General features: G+C 36.6%; 2 protein-coding genes across 5 annotated transcripts in view; both read left to right on the forward strand.

The window, feature by feature from the left end:
* Positions 1–1,119: 1,119 nt before the first annotated feature.
* sufu (suppressor of fused homolog (Drosophila)) lies at positions 1,120–21,616 on the forward strand. 4 transcript variants are annotated; one of them, XM_073835088.1, is made up of 13 exons: positions 1,120–1,454; positions 1,735–1,869; positions 2,049–2,185; positions 3,570–3,712; positions 4,727–4,812; positions 5,193–5,265; positions 7,966–8,122; positions 8,240–8,342; positions 14,309–14,347; positions 16,916–17,050; positions 18,270–18,408; positions 20,397–20,462; positions 20,555–21,616. In XM_073835088.1, the coding sequence occupies exons 1-13, from the start codon at positions 1,303–1,305 to the stop codon at positions 20,642–20,644; spliced, it is 1,455 nt and encodes a 484-aa protein (XP_073691189.1). In that variant the 5' UTR covers positions 1,120–1,302; the 3' UTR covers positions 20,645–21,616. The 4 variants fall into 4 exon arrangements, with proteins under 4 accessions (XP_073691189.1, XP_073691190.1, XP_073691191.1 ...); XM_073835089.1 differs by having other exon boundaries at positions 7,969–8,122; XM_073835090.1 differs by lacking the exon at positions 14,309–14,347.
* Positions 21,617–24,445: 2,829 nt separating this feature from the next.
* The window catches only part of trim8a (tripartite motif containing 8a), a 31,885-nt gene continuing 29,282 nt past the window's right edge, over positions 24,446–27,048 (forward strand). The window contains exon 1 of the mRNA XM_073835093.1: positions 24,446–26,729. Within this exon, the coding sequence (XP_073691194.1) occupies positions 26,136–26,729 (594 nt within the window). The 5' untranslated portion in view covers positions 24,446–26,135. The remainder of the gene's footprint in view (positions 26,730–27,048) is intronic.

The following is a 27,048-nucleotide window of genomic DNA, read 5'->3' on the forward strand; positions in this document are numbered from 1 at the left end:
ATAATACATTATTCATTTAAATGTCGCAAAAGTAATAAATGTACACTACCATTTTTAATGTTTCACCAAGCCAGCATTTATTTAATCCAAAGTACAGCAAAAACAGTATAATTTTGAAATATTTCTACTATTTAATAAAACTGTTTTCTATGTGAATATATTTTAAAATGTAATTTATTCCTGTAATCAAAGCTAAATTTTCAGCATCATTACTCCTGTCTGTAGTGTTACATGATCTTTCAGAAGAATATGCTGATTAGCTTTTTTTTTAATCAAAATGTAAAACAGTTGAGTATTTTTTTTACAGGATTCTTTGATGAATAGAAAGATCCAAAGATCAGCATCTGAAATGAAAAGCTTTTTTAAAATGATATACTAAACCATTCAAAAGCTTGTCAGTATATCTTTCCCCTTTTTTGTAAAAGAAAAGATCGAAATTAATACTTTTATTTAGCAAGGATGTTTTAAATTGATCAAAAGTGATGATACAATTTTTCTAAACATGTCCCAAAAGATTTCTATTTCAGATAAATGCTGTTGTTATTTTGTTTTAATCAAAGAAACCTGAAAAAAATCTACTCAGCTGTTTTCAACAACAACAACAACAACAACAACAACAACAACAACATAATAATAATAATAATAATAATAATTATTATTATTATGTTTTTTAACAGCAAATATTAGAATTTTCAACAATTCAGAATATTATATGCTAAAGATGCTAAAAAATTCAGCTTTGAAATCACAGGAATAAATTACATTTTAAAATGTAATTCTTTTTGAAACTAAAAAGTGAAAACATTTCAAAATGTTACTGTTTTTGCTATACTTATCAAATAAATGCAGGCTTCCAATGTTTAAAAAAAAAAACATTACAAATCTTACTGTTCAAAAACTTTTGACTGGTAGTGTTAAGTTGTTTTTGTGAATGGCAAATTGGATATAGACGCTTCTGTAACAGACCACCGAGCCCCACCTCCACATGATCAACAGCTAACAAACTCATTGATCGCAATACATTTGTCCAACCGCTTCGCGGCTCTCATGTCGTATCTTTCTAACGCCCGTTCTGATTGGATGGATCAAGTGTCAATCAAAGTGTTAGACACATCCCCTTTCTGGACATCAAACCACAGAGGAAAAACTGCAACGGGACTAAACATAGGGGGGGAAAGTGTAACAAATCGTTTTTTACAACATCAGTAATTTAATCGTCTTTTTTAATCTTAAAGTAAAAAGAACACCATTTTTCTTGATTTTCGACAACTTTTTTTCACTGTTTGGTGCGGCCGTGTGGGGATGGATGAGATGCGGCCTAGCAGCGGAGCAGCAGCGCACCTCGGCCTCGCCTCGCTCTTTCCCCCGGGATTGCAGGCCATTTATGGGGAATGCAGGCGCCTGTATCCCGATCAGGCGAACCCGCTGCAAGTCACAGCCATTGTGAAGTATTGGTGAGACGTCTGAAGCATTAGTATTTTATGTTTTTGCTTGGTATGCTCTTATAAAAACACGTTTTATTCAAAGAATAGTTTTAGCTGTTTCATAACTTGTTTTTACAAGTGTAAAACAAAGTGGTGTTCAAAGATGATATATCACAGCATATTTCAGTCAGCAGAAGCATTATCAATAGGCAAATAACAAACTTTCAAGTGTACTTTTCAATCTCAATAACTCACTTTTTCTTAAAAAAAAACAACAACTCACTTTTTCTTCCTATAATCCTTTTTTCAGGTTAGGGGGTCCAGATCCTCTGGATTACATTAGTATGTACAGAAATGTGGGATGTCCTGGACAAGATGTACCAGAGCATTGGCACTATGTCAGCCTGGGTCTAAGTGACTTGTATGGGGACAACAGAGTTCACGAGTAAGAATGACAGACCTTATAAAATGTTTACATGACAGTGTTATTACAACAATACCCAGCTCATCTAGTTTCAAATTTACTTACATGAACAATGAATTTGATGTTTAGTTTTATATGAAGATTTATGCTATTGTAGGTTGGCAGTGATTTAATTTGAGCTGTGTTCTGCTTCTTTATAGATTCACAGGTCAAGAGGGCCCAAGTGGTTTTGGTTTCGAGCTCACATTTCGCCTAAAGAGAGAAGCGGGAGAGACGGCACCCCCTACCTGGCCAGCTGAGCTCATGCAAGGCTTAGCTCGATACGTTTTTCAATCAGGTACTGTACCTGCACCTACTCTTAAAGGTTGTATCAGCGATTTCAAGCCTGAAACATAAAGTGTCAAATTCAGCTGACCTTTCTTCACGATCCGCTGTTTGTTTTTCTGTGGAATAGTTGATAGCACCGATTGTTTTTTTGGCATATCTCGGACCCTAGGCTGACCAGAGAGACGCGTTTTTTTTTACAGTCGATTTATGGGGCAGGCAGCGAGCGGATCGTGAAGAAAGGTCAGCTGAATTTGACACTTTATTTTTCAGGCTTGAGATCGCTGATACAACCTTTAAGTGGTAGGAGTTTTATAATTCCTGGATTTCAAAACAATGTAGCAGCTGCTGTTTTCAGCTTTAACAGATTTAAAAGCATTCTATATAACTGGTCTAAAGGGATGGTTTCCTCAAAAATGTCATTAATTACTAATCCTCATGTCGTTACAAAGCTGTAAAATCTTTATTCATCTTCAGAACACAAATTAAGAGATTTTTGATGAAATCCGAGAGCTTTCTGAAAGGTTGTAGAAAGGTAGTAAGGACATCGTTAAAATAGTCCATGTGACATCAGTAGTTGAACTTTAGTTTTATGAAGCTACAAGAATACTTTTTGTGTGCAAAGAAAACAAAAATAACATTTTCAATTTTCAACAATTTCTTCTTGTCAGTCTGATGCGCTGAAGCAGGATCAGAAAGCTCTCTGATTTTGTCTAAAATAATATATTAATTTATGTACCAAAGATGAATGAAGGTCTTATGGGTTTGGAATGACATGAAGATGAGTAATTGATGACAGAATTTTCATTTGTGAGTGAATTAACCCTTTAAGGGGACTATAATATATAATTAAATTTCCCCCTGATGTGTGATTATAATTTTAGTCTTTTTTTTTTTTGCCAAAAACACTCAATTTAGTTTTTCACGATCATTTCTTAGCCTTTTATTGCTTTTAATTGACACTTTTACTTGCAAATGTAACAAAGTTTGACTACTTCTCACCTGTATATCTAATGTTATAATATAATCCAGATTTTGTTTTCGCCTCCTAGTTAAAAAAAAAAAAAAAAACTCTGCAATTCCAATTCAGTGATATGAGGTGCAGCATGTGGAATCACACATCTAAATATGTGCAGACTGTATTTAGCATAATGTGTCATGTGTCTGCTGTATTTTAGTAGTTTTTTTTTATTTGAAGTGCAAACGGTCCACATATGAACTTTTCTTAGTGTAAAAATTGCACATTTGTCCCATAGCAGGTACTTTATTGTATGTTCTGTATGCAGTATATTAAAGTCGTCAAACTAAAATTTCACTTAATTTCAATATTAAACATTTAAATATTACTCTCTTGAAAGTAAGCTGACCTCTCAGACAAATCATTTTCTCTGTGACAGAAAACACATTCTGTAGTGGCGATCACATTTCGTGGCACAGTCCGTTGGACAACAGCGAATCTAGAATCCAGCATATGCTACTCACGGAGGACCCTCAGATGCAGCCGGTGCCGACCCCCTTTGGTCACGTCAGCTTTCTTCAGGTCAGGCACAACAAGCCAGCATTTTCAAAAAAGTTGTTCACTGTAGGCTGATATAAAATCCACATTTATTATTATTTATTTCTTACAGTGGTGGCCAAAATTATTAGAATAGATTATAGATTATTCTCCAGGTTAAAATGATTTAAGTCAGTTATTTCTATCTTCTGCTGTAGTGTGTCAGTAGGAAATACCAGTTTACATTTCCAAACATTCATTTAGCTATTAATTGTAATAATCCAGTGAGGTTTTTGTTTGCACAAGGAGTCTGACAACAGCCAGTGCTCCACATAGAGATCTGATCTAATCATCATCCAGTCTGTCTGGAATGACATGAAGAAACAGAACAAACTGAGACAACGTCTCCAATATGCTTCAAGAAAGCTACCTGAAAAACTATGCGCAAGTGCACCTAGGGCAAAAGCTGCTTTAAATGCAAAGGATGGTCACACCAAATGTTGATTTGGTTTAGTTAATAGAAGTTAATCGATAAAGAAAATCTAATTATGACATTTTTGACAGCATTTTGACATTTTTACTGTAGCTTTGCAGGTAGGTTTCTTGAAGCATCTTGGCAATGTTGCCACAGTTCTTCTGGTTTTAGTCTGTCTCAGTTTGTTCTGTTTTTTCATGTCATTCCAGACAGACTGGATGATGATGGGATTAGATCTCTGGCTGTTGTCAGACTCCTTGTGCAAACAAAAACCTCACTGGATTATTACAATGACATGGCAAAATGACACACTACAGCAAAAGATAGAAATAGCTGACTTAAAATAATTCTTATCTGGTGAAAATACGTGTTCTAATAATTTTGGCCACCACTGTATTTGTCTTCTTAGCGTTTGAGAACCGTTGCAGACATGTTTATGTAGCCATCTAGGTTCAGCTGAGCCTCACTGTACATATGAAATAACCTTCCTCTGTTTTAGATGTTACATTAATCAACCTTGTCCTCCTATGCATGCGTCTCCTTGTGATTGGTGTAAATTAAGTTTTTCCTTCTGTGCTCATCAGATTGTGGGTGTTTGCACAGAGGAGCTGCAGGCAGCGCAGCAGTGGAACGGTCAAGGCATTCTGGACCTGCTGAGAGGAGTGTACATGTGAGTAATCCCACAGCCAGCCATGACACAGCCAAGGACATGCTCGTGCTCAATTGGTGGGAAAACTGTTTTAAAGAAACTGCAGGACTGATTTAACCAGCTGAGAAACTAAATTAATGCCCTTGATGTATTACTTTGTCTCTGTGGCATTTATGGATGGCTGAAATTATAAGCTTTAGTTAAATTTACTCTATGAATATGTGTGTCATCTTTTCCACTCTTGCTGAGGCATTGTGGGAACCGTAGATAAGAGCAGTGTATTTTGAATGCTGTTAGTCTGTAGTATGTGGGTCAGGAGCTTTCATTTGCTCTGAGATGCTTTGTGCTGTTCTTGTTTTTCATGAATTCTGACATTGTTTTCCCTGCTGTTTTGTTTGCAGTGCTGGGGGTCCATGGTTAATCACTGACATGAGAAGAGGGGAAACCATATTTGACATTGATCCACATTTGCAAGTAAGGTTTTTTTAAGATTGCATGTTGTTGAAAGGAACAGTTCATCCACAAATGAAAATCCTCTTATTCCCACCCTGATATTGTTTAGAACTCTATGGCCCGGTTTTATAGACGGGGCTTAGCGTAAGCCAGGATTAGGCCATAGTTCATTTAAGACATTTAAGTAATATTTATAAACGTGCCTTAAGAAAAAACATTACTGGTGTGCATCTTGGGACAAAACAACGGCACTGATATATTTTACAATCAGTCAGTGCGAGTTTCTTGCAGTTGAAACAGCTCAGACTTACATTTTAGTCTAGGACTAGGCTTAAGCCATGTCTGTGAAACCGGGGTTATATCATATACATACAAAACCTAAAGATCTTCACAGCAACCTGTCAAAATAAATGTTTGGTTTGAAGAAAATAGATAGAAATATATGAATTAATGTAATGATAACACTACTACTACTAAAAAATATTATTAAAACATTTTTAAGGAATATTTATCAGAAAAATATAAATGCACAGTATTTATGAAAAAATAATTAAAATAATTTAACCTATAAATTATTTTTTTTTATAATTAATTAGAGATGCTATTGGTATTTTTAATTTGGTAAAAAAAAAAATACAATGTATTTCATAGGGCCATAAAAATGTAAATTTTGTTAAACTTTTAATAAATAGCTGTCAAATTGTGTATGTTTCATGATTTCAATTAATTAGACAAGCTATTTGATTAATATTTGTTAATTTAACCATCAAAATAGAGTCTAGAAAAATGTGAAACTGCAAATAACTGGAATACAGGAAAATTAAAACCGAAAACAAACTAAATTTGGAAAAACATAAAAAAGAATTTGGTAAAAAAATAAAACCGATTTCATAGAGCCCTAATTGTTCCTAAACGGCTAATATTTTTAAAAATTTATTTACAAGTTCCTCTCTACCATATGACAACTCTTCATGGTTATTTGCTTAAAGGAACACTCCACTTTTTTTGGAAATAGGCTCATTCTCCAACTCCCCCCGAGTTAATAAGTTGGGTTTTACCGTTTTGAAATCCATTCAGCCGTTCTCCTGTTCTGGCAATATCACTTTTAGCATAGCTTAGCATAGATCATTGAATCCTATTAGACCAATAGCATCATGTTCAAAAATGACCAATGAGTTTCCATATTTGTTTTATTTAAAACTTGACTCTTCTGTAGTTATATCGTGTACTAAGACCGGTGGAAATGCAAAGCTTCAATTTTCTAGGCTGATAAGATTAGGAACTACACTCCCATTCCGGCGTAATAGTCAAGGAAGTTTGCTGCCGTAATATGGCCGAAGCAGGCGGAGTATTATCAGAAATGAGTTCCCAGCTAGTTTAGCATTTGCACATGTGCTGCATGGTATTACTGCTCCTGCTTCAGCCTTATTACTTATATAACTTCCTTGACTATTATGCCGGAATGAAAGTGTAGTTCCTAATCTTATCAGCCTAGAAACTCGCAGCTTTGCATTTCCCCTGGTTTTAGTACACGATATAACTACAGAAGAGTCAAGTTTTAAATAAGTAAAATATGGAAACTCGTTGGTCATTTTTGAACGCGATGCTATTGGTCTAATAGGATTCAATGATCTATGCTAAGCTATGCTAAAAGTGATATCGCCAGAACAGGAGAACGGCTGAATGGATTTCAAAACGGTAAAACTCAACTTATTAACTCGGGGGGAGTTGGAGAATGAGCCTATTTCCAAAAAAAGTGGAGTGTTCCTTTAAAGTTGATTTTTAATGACATTTCAGTCTGCTTATTCCACAAATTAAATTTTAGTATTTCAGTCAAATTATTAGATATAATACATAGGTCAGATGATACTGAATATTTCATTGTTTATGCAAATTGTAACATTTATGAGGTTTGTAAATGTACTCGGGCTGCATTTATTTGATAATAAATAGAGAAAAATATATTTCGATTTTTAAAATAAAATTTAAAATTTTAGCAATACTTATTCTTCAGTGTCAAATGATTCTCTTTAGAAATCAATTTAATATGCTGATTTGGTGCTCAAGAAAAAAATGTATTGGCAGTATTCTAGTGTGTATTAATTGTAAAGTTTTTGTCATCATTTAAAGTTATAAAATTTTATGTCACTGTTAAATGCAATCTTTAGCACATCTTAAAGTTTAGATTTGTTTTTAATACTGTACATTTACATATGTTGATTCCTAAATTCACTTTTTTATGTTTCAGTTTTTTGTGTTTTATGTTATTTAGAGAAGATAGTTCACAATTTCAATATCAGCAATTAATTTTTTACTGACTGTAACATAAGGTTAATTATGCTTATTTGTATCAGCCAGAATTTTAATATCGGTGAAATTGCTAATTTTTCAATGAATTATTCCTTAAAATTAAAGACCTTGTTAACCATGTTTAGATACTTTTGTGAAATTTATTCAAGCGAAACTTGTCTATGAATATTTTGCACCTCTGGTAATGAATGATAATCATTTCTGGCGATTAAGGTCATCTGCTATAGCGCATACTGTGATGCTTCAGGAGTGATGGGAAAAGATGAGTGTAATTAAGTCTGTGGCTGTTAAACTCAACACCTCCACCTGCTGTTAGTCCTCTGCCCCCTCGCTCTCTGCACTGAGACGGACACATGTCCAGCCATGCTGATCTCCTGCTGATTAGCACGTGTGTTGATTGCTCATCCCAAGCAGGAACGAGTGGATAAGGGCATAGAGACGGACGGCTCTAACCTGAGCGGGGTCAGTGCCAAGTGCGCCTGGGATGACTTGAGCCGACCTCCCGAGGATGAGGACGACAGCAGGAGCATTTGCATTGGGTCACAGCCACGCAGGCTGTCCGACAAAGGTGAGGTGTGCTAAGGACAAGCACAGCCCGATTTAAAAACAAGACACCAACCAACGTATGCTTCTGAGATTTTTGTACTATGTTCTTGTCATGAGTGTTTGTGTATTGTTCATACAGACACTGAACAGATTAGAGAAGCCCTGAGGAAAGGACTGGAGATTAACAGCAAGTCTGTCCTGCCTCCCATCAGCAGTCAGAGACACAGTCACGACCGGCCACAGTAAGTCCTGCCCTTTCATGACAATCAGTGCTTCTGGACCTCGTGATTATACTGGTCGAGCGGAAGTATGGTTTACCTAGTACTGTGACCTTAATTCTGGAAGTAGCAGGTTGAAGAGTTTGTTTCAGGACACCAAACTGCTTTGGTTTGCTGTGCCACCTGTTAGGGACAAGATGGCATCATTATGGTTTATGACTAGGAGACAAATGATGTTTGGTGCCAGGGCTGGGTGGTATTTAAAGTTGCAGTCAAAAGTTTACATGCACTTTGCAGAATCTTTTACAAAATAAGAGGGATCAAACAAAATGCATGTTATTTTTATTTAGTACTGACCTGAATAAGATATTTCACATAAAAGATGTTTACATAATTGTCCACAAGAGAAAATAATAGTTTAATTTATAAAAAAAATGACCCTGTTCAAAAGTTTACATACACTTAATTCTTAATACTGTGTTGTTACCTGAATGATCCACAGCTGTGTTTTTTTTGTTTTGTTTAGTGATAGTTCATGAGTCCCTTGTTTGTCCTGAACAGTTAAACTGCCAGAAAAGTCCTTCAGGTCCCACAGATTCTTTGGTTTTTCAGTATTTGATATGAACCCTTTCCAACAATGATTATATGATTTTGAGATCCATCTTTTCACACTGAGGACAACTGATGGACTCCTTAGGAATCAAGCGTATGTAAACTTTTGAACAGGGTCATTTTTATCAGTTCAACTATGATTTTCTCTTGTGGACTATATGTAAACATCTTTTATGTGAAATATCTTATTCAGATTCAGATTCAGTACTTAATAAAAAATAACATGCATTTTGTATGATCCCTTTTATTTTGGTCAAATAATTAACATTTTGCAGATTCTGCAAGGTGTATGTAAACTTTTGACTTCAACTGTACATAGTGTGAAAAGTGTGTCACCAAGTAGAGATTTTGCTATATTGTTTATAGCACACGGCTGCATAATTAATGGTTAGAGGTTGAGCAATGTAACATCACAGACATTTGTGTTGTGTGCATGATTGCAGAGATGTGTAAATTGGTAGGGCTGGATTGACAGTATTGCTTTCTTAATTTTAATCTATCTTCATTTTGAACCAATATCAATATTTAAATTTCAAGATAGATCTGTCAGTCTGTGCTGTTTACAGTTGACGTTTACACTAAAGTGCACTTAACAACATTTGTAATGTTCATCTCCCATCCACAATCCGATTACCTCTTCAGTTTCAGCACTAGTTATATCATGGAATAAACATGAATTAACATCAGAAGGTATGTTGAAAGAAACGTGAATGTGTCACATTACATGTTTCAAATGTAGAAAGATGCCAATAAAACAGCTTGTAAACAATGTGATGTTACATTTACATCAATCACAGCTTGATAGTTAGCTAGAAAAATAAAATCAGCATTTTGCTAAATATAAGAATGTGTTACATATTCATTATATTTTAATTAACCTGTTATGAAAGATGTTTATGTCTTTCTTTCTTTCTTCAGTCAAAAACAAATGAAGGTTTTTGAGGAAAACATTACAGGATTTTTCTCCATATAGTGGACTTCAATGGGGATCAATGGGTTGAAGGTCCAAATTGCAGTTTCAGTGCAGCTTCAAAGAGCTCCACATGATCCCAGGTGAAGAAGAAGGGTCTAATCTAGTGAAATGATTGGTCATTTTCTAAAAAAAAATAATTAAAAAAAAATGCTTTTGAATCAAAAATGAAATGATACTGCAATTTGGACCTTCAACCCGTTGGCTCCCATTGAAGTCCACTATGGAATGTTTTCCTCAAAAACCTTAATTTCTTCTTGACTGAAGAAAGGAAGACATAAACATCTTGGATGACACGGGGGTGAGTAAATTATCAGGACATTTTTATTCTGGAAGTGAACTAATCCTTAATATACCAACCGACCTGGTTCCTTGTATAGTTTACAGCTTATAGTTCACAGTTCCTGATATATGTATCCATTCAGCATGAATCCATATTAAATTGAATTGAGATCAGAATTAAATCAGTTTGTAAAATCAGTGTCAATGGGTTTCCATCCAAATGTGCGACTTTAACTTATGCACAAAATTGGAATATTACATAAATCATTTGCAAATGAGCACCGTTTCCATCTAGCGACTCAAAGAGAACAAAATTGTCACTTCCTGATAAACTGGCACTCAATGTCACTAAGAAATGGAGTAGAAGCCACTAAATATAATCATTTTTATATATAATAAATTACTTGCACCTCAGAGCTAGCAGATGAAACACAATAAATGCTGTCATTGCTTATAAGACCCCTCTGGGAGGCAATTTAAAAGGAAATACTTTGATGACAGACATTGCTCAGGCATTTAAGAATAGCCATAAGTAGGGCTGTGCAATTAATCGAAATTTCGAGTTTCGATTTCAGCTTTAAACGATTATGAAAATGCAATAATCGTGATAAAACGATTATTGCTCCTGATTCCAACCCCTTTCTAGTGGTGCGCTGTCGCTCCACCTTAAGCCCAATACATGCAAATATATGTCAAAATGCAGCGTTTGGTGATTATTCGTGTAAACCTTCTTCAGTTATGTCTCAAGTTAATGTAAACAGTTGAGAATAAAAATGTGTGTTACAGTATATTGGGTCCATGCAGCTCCTAAAGCAGCCACAAGTAATATTCCTTCTGCCGTCTCTGTGCTTAATGTTAATCAAAAAACAAAGACAAAATCACTTGCTGCTCTTGACGGAGGGAATTTTGTAGTTTTTATAAGAAACAAAGCATGTTTAAAGGAGAACTCCGGTGTGATATTGACCTAAAGTGTATTGAATCATGATACCGAGTGTGAACGTACCTTGCATATCTCATCTCGGTTTGTGTCCAGCTGTCCGAAATCTGGGGTCAGTTAGCCGATGCTCACAACAGGCTGTCAATGAAAGTCAACAGGGCATCGGAATAGCCATGTAAATAAATCACTGTTTTACGCCATTTACGAGACACAAAGTAGCTCCACACTTCATTGGTAGACTTCCAAGGGCCCTGACATTTAAAACGAGACATTGAGAACTCAGAAAAAGCACCGGTAGTTTATTTACAAGTAGATTTATACAGACATGTTCCACCAGGAACAGACCGGTCGCCGCCATCTTAAATGTAGTCACGATAAGTCGAGTGTCGAGCACGAAGGAAACTACAACCTGATACGTTGATAACCTGATAAATTCCTTGGTGCTCGACACTCGACTTATCGTGACTAAGTTCAGGATGGCGGCTACCGGATTTTCTTTCCCAGGTACTGTCTGTATAAATCTTCTTGTAAATAAACTACCGGTGCTTTTTCTGAGTTCTCAATGTCTCGTTTTAAATGTCAGGGCCCTTGGAAGTCTACCAATGAAGTGTGGAGCTACTTTGTGTCTCGTAAATGGCGTAAAACAGTGATTTATTTACATGGCTATTCCGATGCCCTGTTGACTTTCATTGACAACCTGTTGTGAGCATCGGCTAACTGACCCCAGATTTCGGACAGCTGGACACAAACCGAGATGAGATATGCAAGGTACGTTCACACTCGATATCATGATTCAATACACTTTAGGTCAATATCACACCGGAGTTCTCCTTTAATTCTTACAGTGAAGACTACGCTGTTTTATTTTACATTCAATTAATAAAAAATAAAAATAAAAACGTTTTATTTGTATCTTTTTTTTTTTCTATTGCATTGCTATCTTTAAATTAATCGATCATATAAAGTTCCGGACCCACTCATAATCGTGTTAAATAATCGTGATTACAATATTGACCAAAATACTCGTGATCATGATTTTTGCAGTAATCGTGCAGCCCTAGCCAAAAGAACATTTCAGATGTTGTGCGACAAGATCGTCCCACTGGTTAGTCAAGTTATCCAATTCCATAGCAGTCACATGACTTTTTTTTTTGATGAGGCAAATGCGTTTCCATCTCCTATTATTCGCATTAACCCTTTTCGCACAAGTCAAAAACCACCTCATGTGAGCGTTTAAACATTTTTTTTTTTTTCTGAAATTTGCCATTTCCATCACTCATTTCTGATGTGATACCCCTATAAATTATTTAGTAAGAAATTAGTCTATACGCCTGTTAATATTATTATCGCTGAAAACTCATTAGGACTACTTGTACTTATTAAATAACCAACAAGCGGTCCTAATGAGTTTTCAACATTCATAGATTTCACTTGGTGACACACAAAAATTATGCTTAGACATCCAATGTACACTGCACTCAAACACCCAGTGCGTACTGCAAGAGAGCAAAGTGACAAGACTCTGCAAAATTAACTGATCATGATATATACTGCTATGTGATGCAGTACTGTTATATAAGATTTTAGTCACGTCGCCCACCCCTGTTTGGTGCACAGTTGAAAAATGGCTGTTAAACCGGCCTGCAATTTTTAACAGAGTTAGGAATGAATTTCCTGAACTTTGGTTGGTTCAACTTAACCGCTATATATATCAAAATCACTGTTGGTTTGACAGCGGCTCAGAAGCCTGTCCAATATGTGGATAATTACCTGCAGGTATTTTTCAGACACAGCCTGTCCCTTCAATCTTTGTCCTCATGAGTGTTGACTCTTGCCAGCTGGCCTGCTATTGTACAGCAATGTTACTAGCTCACAAAATTAGCTTCAATTGCCAATAGTCTGCCAGGACCAATGTGCTTTTGAATCCGGGTACTGTATTATACTGTACTATCCATAGACCTGTGATTATTTGCGCTATTAGACATTGCATATCATCTTTGTTTATTAGGGCTGTGATGGTAGCAGTTAGCTGGGGTGACTGTTTTAAGCACTCCGTCCTCATCTCATTAAACGCTGTGCAATCCAGATCATCTCAGTGCATGGTTTGTCTGGGTTAATCTCACTATCCTGTTGTCTGCACCCCCTTGTTTTGCTCACGGCCCCTGCTACTTGTAGCCCAGCCAAAGATTCAGACATACATCCTGGAGCTCAGCCTGACTGTCTGCTGCAATTGGTTGTGTTGCCTTTTCTAAATAGTCATGATGAATGAAAATCATAATGCTGAACTGAAGTAATATACAATGACAGTTTCCTTATTAGGAACATCACTGCTGTACATACTGTCTTTATGGAGAGGAAAAGGATTTCAGGTTTCTGCAGTGACTGAGAGTCATAAAGAATTTAACAATTCTGGTTCAGATTCCTCTTAACGATTCAAGTTTCATTAACAATTCTTTTAGTACTTGTGATTAAGTCGTTGTGTTGAATTTCAAGTTTGTCATGACGAAAGTAATGACTTACAGTTTCAGTAAGTGATTAATTTGCTTGCTTAGCCCCTCTGATACAACTTGATGAAAATGATTTGAATCCTGCATGCAATTTTATTTATTTGTTCCTATTCTTAATAAAGCCGTCATTTATCATTATGGAAAATTAAAGGGATAGTTCACTCAAAAATGAAAAACTTTGTTATTAATCACTCACCCTCACGTCGTTCCAAACCCTTAAGACCTTCATTCATTGTCAGAACACAAGATGGTTTTGATGAAATCTGAGAGCTTTCTGATCCTGTATAGACAGCAATGCCACTGAAAGGCCCAGAAGAGTAGTAAGGACATCGTTAAAACAAATTTAAATTTTTGGGTAAACTATTCCTTTGACAGATTTTTCAAGACCGCTTAAGTGAGTCATGAATGTATATCTCAGTTGCTCGACCTGTGTTTGCCACGCTTGCTCCACTGATACATCTGTCCAACATTTTGTGTTTAAAAGGCCTTGCAGTAGTAACTGAATTACAAGAATAACAAATATGAGATGCATTCAAAGAAGTTCTTCTTTTAAAAGAGGGATAGTTTACTTTTTTCCTAAGTGGCTTTTGAAAAGAATAAAATTGATTTGCCGTTTGGCAGTAGTGGTAAATGCATTCATTCACTTCGCTGTGGTACAAATCTGCCCCTAATTTCTCCATAGACAATCAGTTGGACATTTCCAGACCCAGCAGATATCAAGGTAAGAGCCAAGTACGCGTGAAACTGAAACTATTTCTCCAACAAATGGGCTATGGAGACTATTCTTCTTTATTCCACTTTGAAAACGGGTGTTCAGTTCAGTGTCTAAAATGTACTTTTTATAGAACAATAAGGAAACCCTCTACACTGCAATATTTTTTTACTCATTTACAGAGTCCTAAAAAAGTATTTGGACCTTAAGCTACAAATGTATGAATATCATTGCACTATCAGTATTTGGAACATTTCTGGTAGTTAAACATTAGTGGATCATGTTCATAGTTAATGTGATGAACGTGGTTACAACATGGTTATCTAATGCAAAATGACACTTAAACTACCAGTCAAAAGTTTTTGAACGTTAAGATTTTCAAAGTTTTTTTTTTAAGTAGTCTCTTCTGCTCACCAAGCCTGCGTTTATTTGATCCGGTACAGAAATATGTTTAACTACAGTGGTATGCGAAAGTTTGGGAATCCCTTGTAGAATCTGTGAAAATGTGAATAATTTTAACAAAATAAGAGAGATCATACAAAATGCATGTTATTTTTTATTTAGTACTGTCCTGAGTAAGATATTTTACATCAAAGATGTTTACATATAGTCCACAATAAAAATAATAGCTGAAATTATTAAAATAACCCCCTGCAAAAGTTTGAGAAACCTTAGTTTTTATTACTGTGTGTGGTTACCTGGATGATCTACGATTGTTTTTTTGTTTTGTAATGGTTGTTCACGAGTCTCTTGTTTGTTCTGAACAGTTAAACTGAGCACTGTTCTTCAGAAAAAATCCTTCAGGTCCTGCAGATTCTTCATTTTCCAGCATCTTTTGCATATTTGAACCCTTTCCAGCAGTGACTGTATGATTCTGAGATCCATATTTTCAGGACAACTGAGGGACTCAAACACAACTATGTTCAAAAACTCACTGATGCTCCAGAAGGAAACACGATGCATTAAGATACGGGGAGTGAAACTTTTTGAATGTGAAGATCAAGGTAAATTGCACTTAATTTGTCTTCCGGGAAACATGCAAGTATCTTCTGTTGCTAACGAAAGGCAGTACTAAATGGAAAAAAATGATATTTCAGCAAAAGAAGAAAAATTTGGACATCTTCGTTTTGTTCAAAAGTTTACACCCCCCGGCTCTTAATGCATCGTGTTTCCTTCTGGAGCATCAGTGAGTTTTTGAACATAGTTGTGTTTGAGTCCCTCAGTTGTCCTGAAAATATGGATCTCAGAATCATACAGTCACTGCTGGAAAGGGTTCAAATATGCAAAAGATGCTGGAAAATGAAGAATCTGCAGGACCTGAAGGATTTTTTCTGAAGAACAGTGCTCAGTTTAACTGTTCAGAACAAACAAGAGACTCATGAACAACCATTACAAAACAAAAAAACAATCGTAGATCATCCAGGTAACCACACACAGTAATAAAAACTAAGGTTTCTCAAACTTTTGCAGGGGGTTATTTTAATAATTTCAGCTATTATTTTGTATTGTGGACTATATGTAAACATCTTTGATGTAAAATATCTTACTCAGGACAGTACTAAATAAAAAATAACATGCATTTTGTATGATCTCTCTTATTTTGTTAAAATTATTCACATTTTCACAGATTCTACAAGGGATTCCCAAACTTTCATATACCACTGTATATAAAATGCCTGCTTTCTATTTGAATATATTTTAAAATGTAATTTATTCCTGTGATTTCAAAGCTGAATTTTCAGCATCATTACTCCAGTCTTCATGATTCTTCAGAAATCAATCTAATATGCTAAATTTGCTATTCAAGAAACATTTATTTTAATCATTATTATTATTATCATCATCATCATCATCATCATCAATATTTAAACCAGTTGAGTATATTTTTCAGGATTCTTTAATGAATAGAAAGATCCAAAGATGATCATTTATCTGAAATAACTTTTGTAACATTATGCACTGTACTATTCAGAAGCTTGGACAAGTATAATTAATTATTTATTTTGTGAAAGAAATTATAGAAATGAATACTTTCATTTAGCAAGGATGCTTTAAATTAATGATAAAGTGATGAAGTGATTGAAGTGATGATAAAGACATTTATAATGTTACCAAAGATTTCTATTTCAGATAAATGCTGTTCTTCTAAACTTTCTATTCATCAAAGAAACCAGAAAAAAATTCCACTCAGCTGTTTTCAACGTAATAATAATAATAATAATAGTAATGTTTTTTGAGCAGCAAATCAGAATTTTAGAATGATTTCTGAAGGATCATGTGACTGGAGTAGCTTTGAAATCACAGGAATAAATACATTTTAAAATATATTCAAATAGAAAACAGTCATTTTAAATACTGTTTTTGCTGTACTTTGGATCAAATAAATGCAGATTTGGTGAGCATAAGAGACTTCTTTAAAAAACATTAAAATCTTACTTTTAAAAAACGTTTGACTGGTAGTGTATACGGTTTAAATGTCGCCTAAGAGTCCAAATATTCAAACTGGGCACTTGGACACAAATTGGACACCCTCATTCTGTTTTTTTCTGATGTTTTTCCCCTCTTCTGTTATCCCAGGAGCCGTAAGGACAGTCTAGAGAGCGAGAGCTCGGCTGCTATCGTCCCTCACGAGCTGGTGCGAACACGACAGCTGGAAAGTGTACATCTGAAGTTTAACCAGGAGTCTGGGACTCTGCTCCCACTGTGCCTCAGGTAGAGCAGAACTCTGTAGGGAATGTACTTGAGTACATAAGGGTCTTTTGCCATACATTTTCTCAAAAATCCACAGGCTCAGAAATAGACTTATTCATTAGTTTAATTCAAATTCACTTCCACTTATTTCCAGGGGCATTTTTGTGCTGTCTTTATCCAATATTGAATTTAGTCAGTAAACAAGTGGCAACTGAATACCTCTGACTGGCCATTGCTATAAACTCAACAGAAACGTGTGATTGCTCATAACACTTACATGTAAAAAGAAACCTGATGCAACATGAGCCGATCGAAATGTAATACCGCAATCAACATTTTTTTTTTTCCATTTTCACATTTCATTTTAATCATGAAACTCTTAAAGGGACAGTTCACCCAAAACTGAAAATTTTGTCATTAATTACTTACCCTCATGTTGTTTCAAACCTGTAAAACCTTCAACGTTCATTTTTGGAACACAAATTAAAAAAGTATTCTCGTAGCTTCATAAAATTATGGTTGAACCACTGATGTCACATGGACTATTTTGTCAATGTTCTTGGTATCTTTCTTGGCCTGGTCTATGGCTCTCGGATTTCATCAAAAATATCTTAATTTGTGTTCCGAAGATGAACGAAGGTCTTGGGGGTTTGGAACAACATGAGGGTGAGTAATTAATGACAGGATTTTAATTTTTTTGTGAACTATCCCTCTAATAGATTTAGTCTAACTGTGTAGGGACATTTTTGTCCCCTTATCTTGAATTTTGGAGGCATTTTTGTTCATTTGAGTGACATTTTTGCCTCAAGTCACCATTAATTTCCAACTCTGAAATCTACTTTGCTGAGGCATGAACTTTAAGACTATGGCCGGGGGTTGTGATTCCACTCAGAAGTGAGAAGTAAAAGTACACATTGTACTGGTGTGCTGATTTGCACTATGTTCATATTACAGTATATTACAGTTTTACAAACAAATTGAGCTCACTGAAATGCAAACCGCTCTGATTTTGCTGGCACTTAAAGAGTGGGATATGAGTTTTATGTAATCTCCTTGTTTGGACAGAAACGGAGACGAGGCTCACAGAGAAGCCTTTGTTTAAAGTCCAAGTGAGAACAGGGAGAAAGTGAACATAGGGTTACTTATAGCTTTAGCCTTTGATATTTCCCGCTTGCGTTAACAACACTTATCAAAGTCTGTGTAAATCATTAATTCAGCTTTTTAATCTCTTTTTTTGTAGAGGTCGTCTGCTTCATGGCCGACATTTCACATATAAAAGCATTAATGGAGACACAGCAATCACCTTCGTATCCACTGGGGTAGAGGGGGCCTTTGCCACAGAAGAGCATCCTTATGCTGCGCATGGACCGTGGCTACAGGTAAGACATGAATTACGATTACATCCCTTGAAGGAATAGTTCACCCAAACCTTAACATGAAATTAATTACCCTCAGGCCATCCAAGAAGTAGATGAGTTTGTTTCTTCATCAGAACAGATTTGGAGAAATGTAGCATTACATCACTTGCTCACCTATGGATCCTCTGCAGTGAATGGGCGCCGTCAGAATGAGTCTAAACAGCTGATAAAAACATCACAATAATCCACACAACTCCAGCTAAAATATGAGTCCTCTATCCATAATATACAGTGCCTTGCGAAAGTATTAATACCCCTTCATTGTTTTCATATTTTGTTATATTGCAGCCTTATATTGAACTGCAAAAAACCCTAAAAAAAAACACTTTTTTCCCCCACACCATTCTACACTCCATACATCAAAATGGCAAAAGCAAGAAACCGTTTTTTTAACATCTCTGCAAATTTATTAAAAATAAAAAAACATAAATAATTCCATTGCATAAGTATTCGTTCCCTTATCTGGGACAGCTGAAATTTAGCACAGGAACATCCATATAACTTGTAGATGTTACTACACTTTGAGTGAAGTTAACCTGTGGCATATTCAACTGAATGGGTAATAAAAGCTGAAAATGCGTATCAGAGCAAAAACTGAGCCCTGAGGTAAAAAAAAAAAAAACTGCCTGTAGAGGAAAGCTCAGCTCTGGGGAAGAGTTCAGAAAAAATGTGCTGCATTAAAGGTTCCTAGATGCATGTTGTCTCTGTTATCCTTAATGGAAGAAGTTTAAAACGATCAGGACTCTTCCTAGAGCTGGCCTCCTGGCCAAACTAAGCAATTGATGGAGCAGGGCTTTGGTTGTGGTGACCAAGATCCTGATAGTCACTCTAGTTGAGCTCCATGATCATGATATGTGGTGATAGGAGAAACCTACAGAAGAACAAACATCATTGTAACACTCCACCGATCTGGGCTTTATGGTGGTGTGGCAAGACTTAATCCTCTCCTCAGTGAAGACACATGAAAACACATTTGGAAATTGGGAAAAGCACCTAAAGGACCCTTGGACCGTGAGAAACCAGGTTTTCTGGTCTGGTGAACTTCAATTCCAAGTACAATGTATGGAGGAAACAAGGCACTGCTGATCACCTGAAGAGTACTATACCAGAAGTAAGTTGTGGTTGTAGCAGCCTCATGCTGTGGGGCTGTTTTTCAGTGGCAGGAACTGAGTTTCGACTCGTCAGAGTAGAAGGAAAGCTCAACACAGCAAAATATAGATATAGCCTTAATAAAAACCCAGTCCAAAGCATTCAGAACCTCAGACTGGGCAGAAGGTTCACCTTCCAATAGGACAATGACCCTAAGCACACGGCAAGAGTGGCTTATAGACAACTCTGTGAATGTCCTTGAGTGGTCCAGCCAGAGCCTGGGCTTGAACCCAATCATACATTTCTGGAGAAATCTGAAAATGTGTGTCTGCCCCCATCCAACCTGACAGAGCTTGAGAGATGAAGAGGTGAGGAGAAGAATGGCAAATAATTGCCATATGCTGATGTGCAAAGCTTGTCGCATCATACCCAAAAAGTCTTGAGGCTGTAAAGGTGCTTCAACTAAGTACTGAGTTAAGAATATGAATACTTGCAATGTACTTATTTCAGTTTTTATATAAATTTGTGTTGTGACAAGTCTATTTTGCTTTGTCATAATGGTGTATGGAGTGTCGATTGATGTGGGGGAAAAAAGTCATTTAAAGTAGTTTAACATAAGGCAGCAACGTAACAAAACATGGAAAAAAAAAAATGAAGGGGTATGAATACTTTTGCAAGCCACTGAATCCGTTGAGCGAATTACTTCTCCAAATCTGTTCTGATGAACAGACTCATCTTGGATGGCCTGGTGGTCAGTAGTATTTTTTGTAAATATTCATTTTTGGGTGAACTACTACTTTACTAAACTTACTAAAGTTCAGTGTCATTCCATGTGTGACTTTCTGATCTCCTCTATTTAGATACTACTTACTGAGGAGTTTGTAGAGCAGATGCTAGCAGACATTCATGATTTGAGCAGCCGTGAAGTGAGTTTTTACATCTCACGTTAAAATATTTCACTGATTCTAACTCTTCAGTGTTTTTAACATGCTATATATCTCTTTACCCTTTCACCCAGTCTAAGCTGCCGAAGGAGTACAGCTGGCCCGATAAGAAGCTAAAGATCTCTGTTCTGCCAGACACAGTGTTTGATAGCCCACTGCAATAAGACTGGGAGCTCACTGTCCCTGATTACAAACCCACAACTACAGAAAAGAGCTCAGCTCTTTTGCCTGGCCCATGTGCCTAGAGACAGCTGAAGGAAACAAGACATTCAGACATTTCCTCTTTTCCCAGAGAGCATAGTAGATGATTGCACGACACAGAACATTTTTTTTAAAATGTTAACATTTTGTATTGTCTGTTATACCACTTGTCTTTGCATTGGTCTACCTATTCACTCTTAAGGAAAGTTTTTTCTGGTTTCTTGTTGCACGTTTAGCAGCACAAGACAATGTGCAAGCACCGGTGCCTTTATTCACCTTAGAATGGACTGAATTTTCATTTTAACAGAAAATTTGCTTTTCTAAATCCTGCTTGTAATGTGAAGGAAAGCATACAACGGCCCTTTTAGCCATGTTTATCAAAAAAAAAAAACATACTTAAGCCAGAGTATCTGGTTTTACTGGTTTTAGTTATTTGCATATATAAAATACAACTGTGCCTATTTAAAGTCAACGATTGTTTAAAAGGTCTTCATTTAGTTGTCAAACATTATAGGTGGTTAGTTAGTTCACCTACACACTACCAAAGCTTGTACAGTATGGTTGTTTTCTAAGCCTCTTGTTTAATGTAAAGTTGAGAAGCCTGAAATAGTTCCCTGATGTTTCTTTTATTGTTGTTAGCTATTTTACTTGTATTGAATTTCATTTCATTTGACTCTATGATTGCATTCCAAGCCTTTATAGGGAAGCAAACAAAGTGGCTCCTGGGCAGCAATCTATTTTCTAGAATGTGGATTTGTTATTTTTGGGATATGTGCTCAATAATATACGGTAGGTCAAAGTGTAAAAAAAGAACCTCTATTAGTGCTTTAAAAAAAATGAATTTAGTGTACTGGCATTTTTTTTATATTCTCTGAGAATCACTACACTGCCTGTGGTTTTGTTACCCTCAAGTGCATTAAAGTTATTTACATAAACCAGGGTGTTTGTGTTAATTTTGGTTACAAGGCCTGTTGAAAAACTGCCATGTTCCATCTTTGGTCAGAATCATTATTTCACATTAAATGATATACTACACTCTTAAAAATAAAGGTGCTTTAAAAGGTTCTTCAAAGTGATGCCATAGAAAAACAATTTTGGTTCCACAACGAACCATTCAGTCAAAGGTTCTTTAAAGAGCCATCTCTTTCTTACCTTTTTATAATCTGAAGAACCTTCTTTTGCCAGAAAGGTTCTTCTGATGTTAAAGGTTCTTTATGGAACCATTTAGACAAAAAAGATTCAATTTTTCACATTTTTAAGAGTGTATGCACTGAAAATCCTCATAGAGTGTCAGCAAGTCTGCATCTGACTAGAATTATTTGAATGCTGTTTAAGATTTCAATGTAAATGCCCTCTTTGCATGTGAAATAAGTAACAGCATTGTGGTGGGCTGTTGAGAAGCTGGATGGTAGATTCAAACACAGCTGTTCAGTTCTAAAACCCAGAAGAGAATTAGCATTTTCAAGTCATTGGTTCCATTTCGAATGTTTATATTACATTTTATTTTATTGTAAAATGAGGTCTGTGGCTAACATTCTTTTAAGAGACTCTGACTACTGTAAATTACATGCACCAACTCAAACATAAATTCTGAACCAGCTGTGTTTGTAAAAAGGTAAGTTGCTAAATAAATATTTTTGATTTGGCCTCTAAATAAATGTAATTAGATGTTCCTGTACTTAAACACTTCTTAAAGGGATAGTTTACCCCCCCAAAAAATAATAAATTCTGCCATTAATTACTTGCCTTCAAGTTGTTCCAAACCCGTAAGACCTTTGCTTATCTTTGGAACACAAATTAAGATATTTTTGATGAAATCCAAGAGCTTTCTGACCCTACATTAACAGCAAGGGTCATACCACGTTCAAGGGCTAGAAAAGTACCAAAAACATTGACAAAATAGTCCATGTGACATCAGTGGTTCAACCGTAATTTTATAAAGCTACGAGAATACTTTTTGTTGCGCAAAGAATCTAAAATAACTTCACTCAACAATTCTTTCTGGTACTATATAAAATGGCGCTAATAATTGAATAAAGGTATTTTAGTTTTTTCCAAACAAAAAGTATTCTCGTAGCTTAATATAATTATGGTTGAAACATTTGATTTTACATGGAAGATTTTGTCGATGTTCTTGGTATTTTTCTGGACCTTGAAGGTGGTAGGACCTGTGCTGTCGATACAGGGTCAGAAAGCTCTCGGAAATATCTTCATTTGTGTTCTGAAAATGAAAGAAGGTCTTACGGCTTTGGAACAACATGAGAATGAGTAATTGACCATTCGCAAAAAGCTTGATTGACAGGCGATCTGACCAATCATAATGCTGAATCTGCCATTTTGTCTGACACACAAATCAGAACGGACAGTAGATTAACTTCGATGGACTAATGAAACTTGAAAAATGGTGTGTATTGACATCTTTCAGCGGTTGAAATAAAGTATGTTCTTGTGTTCATTCATATTTATTTTGTGCGTTAAGTAAATATAAAAAGACGATTGGTTCTCCTGCCGTTTGAACTGAGTCGCTACAGGGATCTGTCTCAACACATTAAAGAGCCACAAAATGGTATTTATTGTTTGAATTTCTTTAAAAATGCCAAAATTTGAAAGCTGAAACCTTGCTTTATAACAGACGCTTATTTGCTATTTTTGAAATAAATTTTGTATTTTTCACTGCGCGAGAATGTTACGTGTAGTGTGAGAGTGGCATTGTTTGTCAAACAGTAACTAAGGGGGACGGATCTTTGCCAAGGTTCAGTTAATGAAAGAATTTTTTTGCTCAACTGTCCCTCTAAAGGCACAATACGTAATTTTTCACCGCTAGAGGGCGCATATTCAAAACAAACAAAGAAGTTTGATTATGCCCTGATTTAGTGTGGAATCATGGGAGCTGTTGTCTTCATCCCCACAGCTGATGCAATCCATCAGTACTCCGGCAGAAATCATGTCCATGGATGAGATAATGTGTTAAAGACTTATTAGGTCACTGTAGTATGAAGCAGGGTGGGGCTGAAAGTCATGAAAATGAAACGAGGACGCTGGAGCGATTGCTAATGAAGGACAAGTGCGATACACTGCTTGAAAGCAGTAGAGCTTTAATTACGCCACAGTCGATCGTTCCACTTCTCCAGTTCATGCGTATGAAGGAAAAACCAGCACTGTTTTATCATAATAGATACATTTTAGTGTGTTGAAAGTTCTGTTGTAATGCTACTCTGTTGTTCTGTTGTAATGCATTTGTTACCCGTCTAATAAAATGCATAACATACGTGACCCTGGACCACAAAACCAGTCATAAGTAGCACGGGTATTTTTGTAGCAATAGCGAAAAACACACTGTATGGGTCAAAATTATAGATTTTTCTTTTATGCCAAAAATCATTAGTATATTAGATAAAGATTATGAAACTTAAACTTAATTTTGACATAAGAACTTCATTTGGACAACATTAAAGATTTTTTTACACCTTCAGATTCCAGAGTTTTAAATAGTTGTACCTCGGGCAAATATTGTAAGTACACAAATCAGCAAAATATATAACACTGTTCTGGTGGTTTTTCGATATTTTAATTAAAAAAATCCTATATATTGTGCCTTAAAGATATCTCTATAAGAGAAACCTAATTTAAACATTTGACAGATCTCAAAAAATTGGAGTCTGTCCCTTTAAATCAAACCCCGCCCCTGCTTAATAGCCCCTCCCACTTGTATGTATCAAGGCCGTGCTGATCACGTGATGAGGGAAGGGGGAGTATGTGAACTGTATCCTGAGTTGCAGTCCTGTGCCTGCATTCCTCTCATCTAGGATTAGCTTGAAAGGAAAAAAAATCATAAATAATAACAGACGCAGATTGGAATACGGCGCTGAAGCATCTGTTTTCAATCAGGACTAAAGTTTTAAAGGACGTGATATCCCTGGACGATCGCAGAACTGGATCTTTGTGCTTTACGTGCGGCGTCTATATAAAGGGCATACAAATGAGAGGAAAAGTAAATAGATACGTCGTTTTTAATTCGCGTTAAACAGGAAAACAAGATGGCTGATGAGCGATAACAAGGGCCAAACGATATCGTCTCCTTTAAGAGCAACAAAGGTATCTGGCTTTAATGCGTGAATATTTTAGGCGAGTTAGCTTTGTCGGAATAAAAATACATGACATTAGGCTCTAAAAATGCCTTATGTGAATGCAATCCGTCTCTGGTAAGTGCGGCCAGGTAAACATCAGGCGAAATATGGACAGGGATCAGGTTGTGGATTATTCTATAATGTTTAACCAACACAGATAGCGAGAGAATAGCTTTGATCATGATCAAATCGCAGCTCTTTGTGAGTATGTTGGCATACATGTATGCGCGTCAATTGTACGTTCATTCAAAATAAAATAGTCTTTCTAGCTTTACCGGCTGCCTCCTCTCTTATAGTTGCAGGGCGCAGAAATCCTATCGATATAGTGTTACACGAGCAGCACAAAGGCTCAGGTCTACTTTATTATAATTCCAGCAGGGCAAATGTCATGTGCCCTGGGCACAAATCAAATGCGTGATCGACTGCTTCAGTAAATGACTATACAGCTGCTTGCGAAAGGACGTTTTCAGCGCTTCAAGAACTTGTGGCGTCACCCTTTTCCTGTTTTAAACTTAGCAAATACATGCTTCCGACCATACGACGTTTTCATTTGGATTGAACTGACATTATCTTGACTGACACTGGATATTAGACGAAGTCGTAGCCTTTAACTAGTAGTTTCGTTATCTTTCAGCGGATAGTCAGACATCTGTCACTGAGGCATTTAACGCGTCCTCCGTCTGTCTCCGAGGTTTGATTTGGGTGCCACATTTGGAAATAGACGGATAATTGGTTTGACCGATACTTTTTTGACACATATTTACGCTTCTACTCAGTTTTGACCGATAAATGGCATCATTTACGGTGCCTCAGAAGAACAGAGTCCAATAACGGTATTTCCAGGTAAAGTAACAGAATTTTTAATATATTTTTTGGATATTTTTCTTAAATAATAGTCACCCGATAAAGCCCAAAAACAAACAACTTGAATAAATTAATATATTATTATTATTACTACTGTTTTAGTTAGTTATCAGACTGCAATTAAAAGTCGGATATAAATGTAAAACCAATTTTTTTTAAACTAAGCATAAACATAAATTAGTTAGTGTTCCTTCTTTTATTGTTAGCATTTGTCGAAGTTTCTCTCGTTAAAAAAAGAAACCCTGCACGTCAGATTCCTTCTTTCACGCCCGACTGTGGTATTTGATTGCTGACTAACTTTGCCAGGAGCAGAAACGCTCCCTTGGCATGTTTGGGTCTGATCAACAGCTGTTTCTCTGGGGCTTCTGTGCTCAGCACCTGGATCTAAATGGAGTCTCAAAAATGAGCGAAACCTTGTTGGGCCGGTGCTAAAACTTGATGTTTGCCTTCAACTCAAAACTGGATGTCTGATCAACTGGTTGAGATGGCGGAGAACTGGCGGAACTGCTTCGAGGAGGAACTCATTTGTCCCATTTGTTTGCATGTGTTCGTGGAGCCCGTGCAGCTGCCGTGCAAGCACAACTTCTGCCGGAGCTGCATCAGCGAGGCCTGGGCCAAAGACACGGCCAACGTGCGGTGCCCGGAATGCAACCATGCGTACAACCAGAAACCAAACCTGGAGAAGAACATCAAACTGACTAACATTGTAGAAAAGTTCAACGCGCTGAACGTCGAGAAAGCTCCGGCCGTGTTGCATTGCACTTTGTGTAGGCGAGGGCCTCCTTTGCAAGCGCAGAAAGTGTGTCTTCGTTGCAATGCACCGTGTTGCCAGTCTCACATCCAGACGCATCTCCAGCAGCACTGTCTTGCCCCTGGACATCTGCTGGTGGCGGCTGAGGAGGTCCGGGCTTGGAGCTGCCCACACCATGATGAGTACAGACTCTATCACTGCGATGTGGAACAGGTGGCGGTCTGCCAGTATTGCTGCTTCTCCAGATGTGCACCCAACCACGGCCATGCGGTGTGCGACGTGGAAGTACGACGCAATGACATCAGGGTGAGTGCTTTGCGCTGAACTTATCTGTAGGGGTGTAACTACACTCCTCCTGCATCAGGGACTGAGCCCACAGTCCGTTTTACACATCAGAGGTATACTGAGGATTAAGATAACCTGGTTAATACAGGCTCTGAACTGGGTTACACGACTGTCAAATGCGTAACTCCCAATAAAATTGGTGTATTACTTATAATAAACTTTGCTAACATAAAAAATTTAAATATGTGACCCTGGACATCAAAACCAGTCGTAAGTAGCACGGGTAATTACACAATACAGCACTGTAAAATAAATGAAAATGTATTTCGTAGGTATATTT

This window comes from Garra rufa, chromosome 2, assembly GCF_049309525.1.
Source record: "Garra rufa chromosome 2, GarRuf1.0, whole genome shotgun sequence".
Lineage (NCBI taxonomy): Eukaryota > Metazoa > Chordata > Actinopteri > Cypriniformes > Cyprinidae > Garra > Garra rufa.

Coding starts and splice junctions, on each gene's coding strand:
- sufu (XM_073835088.1), top strand. CDS start 1,303: ATGGATGAGATGCGGCCTAGCAGCGGAGCAGCAGCGCACCTCGGCCTC. Junction 1,455..1,734: donor ACAGCCATTGTGAAGTATTG/GTGAGACGTCTG, acceptor TCCTTTTTTCAG/GTTAGGGGGTCCAGATCCTC. Junction 17,051..18,269: donor CTGCTCCCACTGTGCCTCAG/GTAGAGCAGAAC, acceptor CTTTTTTTGTAG/AGGTCGTCTGCTTCATGGCC.